Source organism: Austrofundulus limnaeus, unplaced genomic scaffold (genome assembly GCF_001266775.1).
Source record: "Austrofundulus limnaeus strain Quisiro unplaced genomic scaffold, Austrofundulus_limnaeus-1.0 Scaffold331, whole genome shotgun sequence".
Classification (NCBI taxonomy): domain Eukaryota; kingdom Metazoa; phylum Chordata; class Actinopteri; order Cyprinodontiformes; family Rivulidae; genus Austrofundulus; species Austrofundulus limnaeus.
The window spans coordinates 13115-23558 of NW_013952733.1; the positions used below are offsets into that span (position 1 = coordinate 13115).

The following is a 10444-nucleotide window of genomic DNA, read 5'->3' on the forward strand; positions in this document are numbered from 1 at the left end:
GAAACAGTACTATATAACATTTTAGACACATTCTAGACAGTTTATCAGCTAAAAAAAGGTTAATTTTGGGATAAGTTACTCTTGAACAATTAATCACCTGGAGGTTATGTCCTAGTCACATGACCAATTTAGAGGGAAAGATTTCCTCTTCATAAAAATCTGTTCTAAATTGTGTTGATAGATAAATAAATTACAGAACTTTTTTAAATGTTCGTCATATTTTAAGTGGAGAGGAGCACCGAGCGGACTGGCTGGTGCCATTAATAGTATTAATCGTCAAGAGCCAAAAAATAATTGATAAGTGTTTTTCTGATGATTAATTGTACACAATACGATTATGCCCAACCCTTGTAGACAGACATTTAAGGTTTCATCTACAAAGCTAATGTTCACACCAACCAGACTGAGCTCAGTAATCATCATCCTTCACCCTTCAGCCTTGAGAATACATATATTGTGGTGGTTATGTCCAAATGATTGTCATACTTACTTGCCAACAAAATTTTATACTTGTCCTCATCAGACATAAAATGTGTTTCTAAAAGTTATCAAGCTTTTCATCATGTTCTATTATAAAGTGGTCTTTTCCTCTATTTTTTCCTCTTTTCTTTTCTTGGATGTTAGCCATCGATGGTTCTAACGTCATATGTCCTTTGCATCATCTGAGCTGTCACTGAAACTTTGATTTTCACTCAGGAGTCGTTACCAGAGCCGGTTTCCACAGTCAGCAATGGTTTTAACACAATGGCTTTATTTCATGTTGTCAAACTTTTATTTAATCACAAGTCACCAGAAGTTCAATGAAATGTCATTAAGTGAAAGTATTTTTTTTTTCAAAGTGCAATAACTGTTCAAATTATAACTGTAAAAAATGTTCATCCTTTTGAAATCACACAAAAGGAGACACCTGTAATGATAAAAAGATTGTGTGGTACAAGTAAATAAAACCCACACTTGGATCTCTCTGTGCACTGATCCCTCAGGAGATTAGGCACGCAGACATCAGATTTATTTAAAGGGTTTTTTTCGCAGTTTTCTAATGCCAGAATATCTCCTCAGGGTATCAAGAGGGGCATCATCGAGCGGGCCGACTTGGTTGTGGTGACAAAGTCAGATGGTGACTTGGTGGTGCCAGCCAGGAGGATCCAGACTGAGTACACCAGCGCACTCAAGCTGCTCAGGAGGAACTCCAAGTCCTGGAATACTAAGGTGTGTGTGTGTGTGTGTGTGTGTGTGTGTGTGTGTGTGTGTGTGTGTGTGTGTGTGTGTGTGTGTGTGTGTGTGTGTGTGTGTGTGTCAGAGACTTGTTAATAAGCAGGCATTTACTGGATTCAAAAACAGCTCCAGGTGTGTAATCTCTAATAGATAATTCATGTTAAACATAAGGAGAGGGGCTGATGATGAAGCTATCATAGTATTGTGATTTCTCTGACATAAGCCCCCCGCGCACCCTTCTTGTTCCACCTCTATGTCCTGGCCTTGTCCTTTTGATTTCTCAACCCAGAACAGAATCTGTCTGCCGGCCAAGCTGCCAGGAAACTCCCCCCAAAAGGGTACTCCCACCGTACTTAAGACTTAAATCCAGCAATATGCTTTTTGTCATTAAGGGTCTCACATTCAAGAAAAAAAAGACAGGCTTTTTTTTTTACTGTTCAGTGTGTTATTTGTATTTTTTAATTTAATTTAATTTTTATTTCTTTACTGTTTTTTTCTATTTATAACATTGAGAAATAAATGCATGTTTAAAAGCCATAAAATAATGTTGAATACAAATAAAAATACAGGGATTGTAATACAACTTTTAAAGACCCAAGAGAAAAATCTAGGAGCAAAATCATAAATATAAAAAGTAAAGAAAGAAACCTCTCTGTGTTTCTTAGTTTAATTGTGTTGTAAAGTTACAGCTTTAAAAGCTTCATCAGGGATCAGGTAAGCTGAAAGAAAAGCAAAGTTTGGTCTTAAATTTATTTAACTAAAAAAAAAACAGCAAACTAAAATAAACAAAGTGTTGACTTGAAGAAGCCGTTCAGTTGTAGATGTGCATCCACTGATTTATGAAAAAGTAAAAGTCACACAATCAATCCTTCCACACTATATCCTCAGGTGGTGCGAGCCTCCTCACACACCTCAGAGGGCATCACAGAGGCCTGGGCCAAGATGGAGTCGTTCAGAGACGCCATGTTGACCAGCGGGGAGCTGCAGGGCCGTCGGAGGGCCCAGCACAGGGTTTGGATGTGGAGTTTGATCCAGGAGAACGTTCTCCGTCATTTCCAAAATCACCCAGGCGTCAGGGAGGCTCTGCCCCGCCTAGAGGAGCGGGTCACCAGAGGAGTTCTCTCTCCGGGACTGGCTGCTGACCTGCTGCTCAAAGCTTTCTCAGAGTCTTCGACGTCTTAGAGGACTAGAACGTCACTTTTTGACAAGGATTGATCCCTCGTGGCTGATCGGTGCGAGTCAGAGGCGAGGACAGCAAGGCAGAGGTTCTGATTTTGTGGTTTGCACAAAAAAAAACATTTGTACTGTTTTTTTTTTTAAATACCCACAATATGTCACTGATCTGCAGAAACTTGAGTTTTTAAATGACGTTTTTCAAACGCATAAAGAGAAGAGTTTACAAAAAATGGAAGCATTATTGGTTGGTAAAAGGAAACTGGGTCAAAATGATACAGAAGCAAAAAGAAATATAAAAAAGAACTTGTTTAAAGGTTTGTCTTGTTTTTGCTCTGATATTTAACAAAATGAGTGATTAATATTTCCTCTACGAATATAAGCTCTGAGATTTTGCCAAAGAGGTAATGAAATTTATTTTTTCCTCTCTCGAACCAGAAGTGTCAGTGTTCAGTTTCCTCCGAACGAGTCAGCTGCCTAGTTGCTTGTAATTCAGGTACAAAAATAACTTCGTAATCCACTCCATAACTCATAACTCTGCTGAAGCTGCTGGAATTTTAAAACAAACATTCAGCTTTGATTGATTTGGTCAGTAAAATCAAAAAAATACACAGTAAAGTAAAAATGGGGTTTCTCACAAATATTTATTTCAAGTTTAATTAAACGTGCAACGACAACATGCCAAAAATCACTTTTGTTGGGAGGATGGGGAAAAAACGGCAATAAAAACAGGATTGTTGGTTTGCACGTTGATATTAAAAAGTCGATGTTGACTTAATCGCACACCTGTGCTCGCTGCGTGACGAATGGGTTTCATTTTAGCCACTGCTGTGGACGTTTTGTTGACGGCGCCGAGGACCACTAGAGGTCTCCCAAACACCGCTCTGCTTCGGCTTCATTACCCTAATGATGCGCCTCGCCACGCCGGCGGCCCCTCCCCCTTCTCGACGCCCCCGCCTCCTGCCCTCCATTCATTCTTCATGGAGGTTGCGCAGGGTGCCAGGTCACACAAGGGTGAGGACATCAGCAGCTGCCAGTCTCCTGGAGCACATGCCGTACTGTAGTCCCAACCCCTCCTCCTCAGCTACACTCTATCCTCACTGTAAAAAAAAAAAAACAGGAAGGAACAGTACTGTACAGAACAGACGAGAGGTTCGACTCTGTACAGCTCACAACCCGGACCCCCTCTCTCTGACAGTGGTCTGGATTTCAAGAGGGAAATATAAATCGGGTGAATCTGGTACTTTATTTTTGCCTGTGTCCTTGCCAGTCCTGCTCTGGAAATATTAAGTCTAAGCCACCTCCCCAAAACCGCCGGACGGGCTCCCAGGTCGCTGCTTGTTTGCTCCCGTCTGCATACGAGAGGAAGAGTGTCCCCTGAATGCAGATGGATTCATTAGGTCTGAGTAACTCCCTTCTCCTCCATCATGCTGACACAAACACATACACACTGTGGCTGCTCCTGGCTCTGCAACGAGGGAACAGCGAGTCCTGCAGCTCCAAGTGCTCTCCGCACACACTCACAAGGCATATACGTATACACACAGTCATCGTCAGTGTAAACAACACCATGCGGTTTCACTGAGGGGAGATTAAATCAAATGCTGCTGCCTCGCGTTTTGGCCATTTTAGCCTAAACACGGAGCCCGAGCACATGTGTTTGGCATTTTGCTGGATCTCTTGAATGTAAGCACAGGACAGAGACTGGCACTTTGATGAGGGTTTTTCCCCTGTTTAATAGAGAGGCTTAGATTGACAGAATTTCTTTGTGTCAGCAGACTAAAGTAAAAAAAATGCTTCCCTGCTGCAGGACAAATCTAAACTGTGCCCTCATACGGCTTTCATTAAAAAAAAAAATACTCAGCTCCCCACACCCACCCCCTCTACAAAGCCTCAAAGTCCAGTGTGAGCACTGAAAATGTCAAAGCCTTGAAACACATCTGTGTTTGTGTTGGTTGTACCAGTGTTTTGGTTGCTTTCTGCTTAGATCAGGGAGTGGAGGGGAGCCTGACAGAGGAAAATGTCAGATCTGCTACCTGGCTGGTTTTTGTGCCGTGTGACGGCCGGTCGCGGGACGCTGATCCGAACAGCCGCGGCCGTCCCTGCTGTGTTTGCTCTGCTCCTCACACACAGGCACAGAACAGCACAATTACCCCCCACCCCACGTGATCAGACATCCAGCTCTCCACCTACACACTTAAACACGTTTATCCTGTCACTCACATTGCCTCCTTCAATCCAGTTTAACAAACAATAGTTAGACATGATGCTCAAAGCAGATAAACATTTGATTCCTCCTCGTCACAAACAACTTTAGATCTTCAAAAGCGTTTTGTTTCTTTCAACAATCTACTTTTCTCAATGTTGCAAATGTCATTCTTACTAAAATAAACGACTTTTTCTATTCACGCTTTTAGCTTCAGGTGTCTACAAGTACATTCTTTTTGTCTAGAGAGAAGAATGTGAATATCTGAAAAAGAAGTCATTTTATATACTCAAAAAGAAAAAATAAAGTAGGTCCTCTGAATGGGTTCTTCTTTAGTGAAACATTTCGTCTCTCCTCCAAGACACTTCTTCAGTCTGATGAGTTTCAGGTGAACTCAGCCTTATAAGCACTGCCTCTACATGGTGGACAAACAGGTTAGTCACATGCAAAAGAGGGCCATTGCCCATTGTTAAGGGTTTGATTTTTTTCTACCTAGATTACTGAGTTGCATCAGGACATTTCATGTACTGTATTTCTAACATATATTGAAGTATTAAAAAAACAACTTTTCAACTACTAAAAATGTCACTAGGGATATCTAGTACTCATGACTAGAGGTCGACTGATACATTTTCATCACGTAAATGGAGGAAGAAAAAGCAATATCGGCTTCAAGAATCGTTCCAACAAAATCGGCTGCACATATCGGGGATCGGTGAGACGACAGTCAAAATAATCTGTATCAACATCGGCCTTAAAAAACCTGTCGATCTCCACACATGGCTAGTTAAAAAGCAGTTTAATCAGCAAGTAGTTTAAAGGCTAGCAAATAAATTAGATTTAGTTGTTACAAAGACTGGGTAATATGGCTGAAAAATGTGTCACGATTTAAGCGTTTCATATCCATCGATATTAACAATTATTGATTAGGTTTTTTGTTTTGTTTTACCTATTAGAAATAAGGAAAAAAGGCTGATTAATCCTGCCAAACTGGTGATCTTTCTTCCTTTATCCTCAATTTCCTCTTGAGCTGATTCACTCATTTTCTCCTTTAACTTGACATTCTTTTTTTTTTGAAGCAGTTGTGAGGCACTGTGGCGAAACATGAAACTGTTGCTGCGCATGTTACTTAACAGGTTGTTGCTAGTTTACCAAAGAATGAGTTGATGCCAAGAGAGGTCGAGCAGCTAAAGCCTTTTCTCTGTCTATATCCCCCAGAATGCTGTGCGGTGGATAGGAGTTCAGTGAAATTATCAGCATTCTAACTTTCTTTGTGTTTATTAATCACGAGTTTATATATATTATTGATTTGTTGCCCAGCCCTAGTTGTTACAACTTGTTGAGATGGCATTTTAACATCAAACAGGTGAAATTAAAGCTATGACTAGCAGCACTGTAGAAACCTGATATGTGAGTTTCTAGTTTTAAGAATTTTCTCTCATGTTCGTTGTAGATTGTAATAATGTGCCTGTGAATATCTGAAGCTTACAGCTCAAAAACACATGAATAGGAAATTCAATGTAATTTCTCCCCACAACAAATGATATCTGAGATTTTTAATGTGTTGACTGTGGATAGGATGAAAGCCAGGATATCTAAAATGTTATTTTTCACTAAGAGAATTTGAATTATGAATATTTACAGTGCGTTCCCGGTCATCAAATAAGAAAATGCTCTCTTGAACTTTTTATCATATTTCAAATTCAGAGCAGGCCAGAGGTCTTCAAGCCACGACCTTCAGTGCACGTTTGGTCACTAGAGTCAGAGTGGAGTGGTTCAGATGGGAGTTAGCTCCTTTTAAATCTGAGGCTGTGGTTCTCGACCAGATAAAGGGGGAATGCTCCCTCTGAGTTGAGGGATGAGTGTCTACCGCTAGCAAGAGTTTATCATATGTATCTCTGATTTGTTGTGTGGCAGTAGGTTGGCGTGAGAAATGGACTGACATGTTGGGGGTTTGTCTGCAGTAACGAGGATGTTTCTCTAACCTGGGTTAAAAACAAAGGAAGTATCAGTTTTTCCTATAACCACCTCAGTTGTGGAGACTTAAATGTAATTTTTTATGTAGAATTGTTTTTGAAATATCTTTAATTGCAATTCTGTCCAAGAAAATGTAAGCTTTTACCCGAAGGAATGCTGTCATTAACGTTTAAGCAGTAATAATCAAACAAAGGAATAGGGCTTGATTATGTTTAACCAGCCATACACCTACTGCATGTTGTTCGGCCCAGCCGCTCCAGCTCGACTGGCTCCCTGCTGTCCCAATGTAGTGACAGATGAGCGTGCGAGGAAGCATTTCCTCCAGGCCGAGGCTCACTTTCAAGACAGCCATAAAACGATACGGTGAGCTAATGGGGTTGGAGAGCTGCAGCGCGGCTCTGAGTGCGTGTGCGCACCCTTGCAGATGCAGCGCCCCACTCATTATGCTGCTCTGATGGGTCACCATGCAGCCTCTTTATAAGAAGACCCTTATGGCTACACGTCTTATTATATCAGCTGCTCAGATGGATGTTAATACCCGGCTTCTCCGTGCATGCTGTGTGCTCTCTAGCCTGTAGAGGGATGAGATGCAGTTGGTATTCAAAGTGCATCTCGTTGCTAATTCTATTTAACCTGGCGAAGTCTGCCGGATGGTTCTGTCCAAATGCCCCGGGGAGTCCAGTTATGTACCTCTGCTATATTACACACCTGAGGAGGCTCGCTCTCCCACACATGTACCCTTCGCTGTTTGCAATGTGTAATTTACTAGGCCGCCTGTGGGCAAGGCCTTCATCTGCAGGAAGGCACGAATGCAGCCTTGGCGCCAGTAATTGGACTTTAGAACAGATTGGGGAACTTGATTGACCTCCGGTAATGGATTTGAGTGAATAATTATTTGTAGTTATGGTTGGAAGATAATATCGGGGAGAGAGAGACCAATCCCACCAGTGTGACTCACCCCTGCCGCCAGAGCAGAGTGCTGCCAGCACTCAATTAATGAAATCCAGCTGCTCAGACTCCCCACGTGCAGTGGCTCATCAAAACACACACACACAGGGGTCTGGTCAGGAAAAATAAAAAAAGGGCTTATCTTCATCCAACCTTTCCCTTTTCGCAAGGCCGGCTGCTCGTGGCCCATCACAATAGTGGTTTTAAAATCTTCTCCGCTCCACTCCAGGTACAGGACATTAACGCTGATAATGTCTCCATTATGTTTGAGCTGCCTGTGGCAGCGCTCAGCTCACAGCCCCCCAGCAGCCATGTTAATGAGACCTCTCAAGGAGGTGGGCAGCGCCTCCTCAGGACACAAAATGCAATCACTCTTAATCCAGCGCTTTAATTGCCCGCCAAGTCTTTCGGAGCGAATTTGCCCGTCCGCGCTCCGCAGGCGAGCGGCTGCACATCAACTGTGTTCCAGCGTCACAACTAAAGATAAACTGGGCATCAAAACAAATGGGAAGTGATGCAAGTTGGTCTGCCTTGTTAGGAATGATTTTTCTCGTTTGAGGGCGTCCGATAGGGACTGAGATGAGAGACGTCCTGCTGTCTGTCCCCTCTTCCCTAATTCTGTTATTTTTAGCTCTCTGCAACAGTTCAATTAGGGATAACTGCAGCAACACACTCTGTTGTCCACCTGTTTATTTTGCAATAAAGAACAATACAATATGGAGTGTTATGCGGCACAATATAATGCAAGGTGATACAATTTGACATATGAAAAATAATGTGCAACACAATGCTTTAACAGTACATTACATTAAAATATAAAACAATACAAAACAAAGTGATGGAAAACACAATCCACAATGAAAATATGCAATTCAAAATGAAATATATTTATTGTTTCCTTGGATCAATTTGTTTGGACTTGGTCCTCTCCCAGCTGCCTTAACATTAAAAATTCATACTTTAAAGTTCAAAACAAATTATATGATAAAATAAGAGATACAATAATTGCATAACTCCCCCAATATACAGTATAAATGCATACTGTAAAAAAGACCTTATTGTGCAACCATTTCTACTATTGTGTTTAATTTATATTAGTTACTGTTTGAGGACTTGAATTTTTTTTAATAATAATAATGCATTTTATTTATAAAGCGCCTTTCAGGACACCCAAGGACACTGTACAATAGAAAAGAAACAACTGTAAATACATAGAGTGATAGGGTAGTGCAGCAGAACCATAGAAATGAGGAGTACAGAACAGTCATGTAATGAAATACAAAAAATAGATAAGTTGAACAATAGGATTGTGGGGGAGAAACAGAAATAAGGACTACAAAACAGTCGTATACTGAGGTACAATCAGAGTTAACAGTAGGCTAATCTGAAAAGATGTGTCTTCAGGCCAGTCTTAGGTTGTATTGTGTAATCCATGGGGTAGTGAGTTCCAGAGCTGCTGAGCAGATTTTTTTTTTATTTGGTTTATTATTGTTAGAAATATTTCTTTTAAAAAAGGAGCAGATATCATAAGATTTTTTTTCTTCTGCTGCCTTTCATTTCATTTGATTTGTATTGTTTTATTGTGTGAAATGTTTTGTTCATTTTTTAATGAAATGAATAAAAAAATTTACTTCTCAACATCTTGATTGACCCACTTACCATCCTCCTGTCCTCTCACTCTCCTGCCTTCATTTCTCTGACTCTCCCTGTCATATGTCCCCCCCCCCCCCCCAATCTGACCCCTCATTGCCCTCTTGCCAGTCTCTATTATTTCTGGCTGCCCACTGGCCTGGTTCAGCCTGGTTCTCCGGGGCTCCAGGCAGCCAGTGTTATGACAGGTAACACTGGGCCACACACGCTCTCTCCGGTAACACGTGGAGGTCAGCCTGTCATACCTGTCCACAGCTCATCCGTGCACACACACATCCAGTTGGGCGCGCACACACACACACAAATGCTGTGATTCACCATGTATGGATAACTGCCAGGAGCTCTGGCTGTAAGCGTAGATTCAGCAGAAGTGAGCGGCCGAGGCACAGAGCAGCAAAAATACACCTTTCCCTGCTATGTTTCCTTTGTTCTTGCGTAACAATGTCTTATTTATTTATTTATTTTTTTTAAAGGGCTTACATGATGTGCTGCTTTTGCAGCTTTGTCAGTCAGCAGGAATGCTGTAGATGCTGGTGTTTAGCACAGACAAGGAGGATTTGACTGGATGGTGGCTGTTAACTACGGCTGGACTCCCCTCTCTCCTGGCATGGCTGGCTCACAGAGTTAATGACAGTCCCTGCCCTGGGGGGCCTGCAGGACAGAGTCAGCCAACACTCTGGACCCTCACAGCATCTCTTAGACCTGATACAGTGGAAAATACGTTCTGTATATCATCTTTGTTTTGGGTGTAAAAAAAAGTCTAAAGGTATAGAAAAAAAGTTTAATTTGCAACATAAAATCTGATTACACCACTAAAGAGTGAAAAAAGGGCCTTGTTCCAGCAGCGGCCAAGTCTTCGATTATGAGTAGCCAAGTACTGCCAGGTTCAAGGCCTTTAATGAGAGCCGTCCTCCTCTACCCAACCGGACAAGCTCTATTCACCCTGGACAAGATGCTAACACCCCAGCAGTCCATCAGCAGTCGTTGTTACCGTGGCGTGTTGCTGGCTTCCCGTCTGATCTGGGGCAGCGCCTCACACTGCCGGGCCTGCGAGGTCCGAGGGGGGGGCGTGGGTTTGTCACGCCAGGTTGACATTTCAGGGAGCTCTGCCAGGCCACCACAGTGGTGCAGGAGCAGACGCGTCAACTCGGGCAGATGGGCAGGTGTCGGTGCCAGCAACACTGGACCATGTACCGGACCGCTGGCCTGGCAACCCACCGCCAGCGAGCTGGGTGTGTGTTTGTGTGTGTGTGTGTGTGTGTGTGGGGGGGGGGG

The 10444-nt window shown here is 42.4% G+C and overlaps 1 protein-coding gene across 1 annotated transcript in view; it reads left to right on the forward strand.

Annotated features, from left to right (window-relative positions):
- mmaa (metabolism of cobalamin associated A) overlaps positions 1 to 2390 on the forward strand; it is a gene marked incomplete at its 3' end in the record, with an annotated part of 9211 nt that extends 6821 nt beyond the window's left edge. The window contains 2 exon segments of the mRNA XM_014022477.1: positions 1060 to 1209; positions 2104 to 2390. Of these exon segments, the coding sequence (XP_013877931.1) occupies positions 1060 to 1209; positions 2104 to 2390 (437 nt within the window).
- Between the last annotated feature and the right edge of the window lie 8054 nt (positions 2391 to 10444).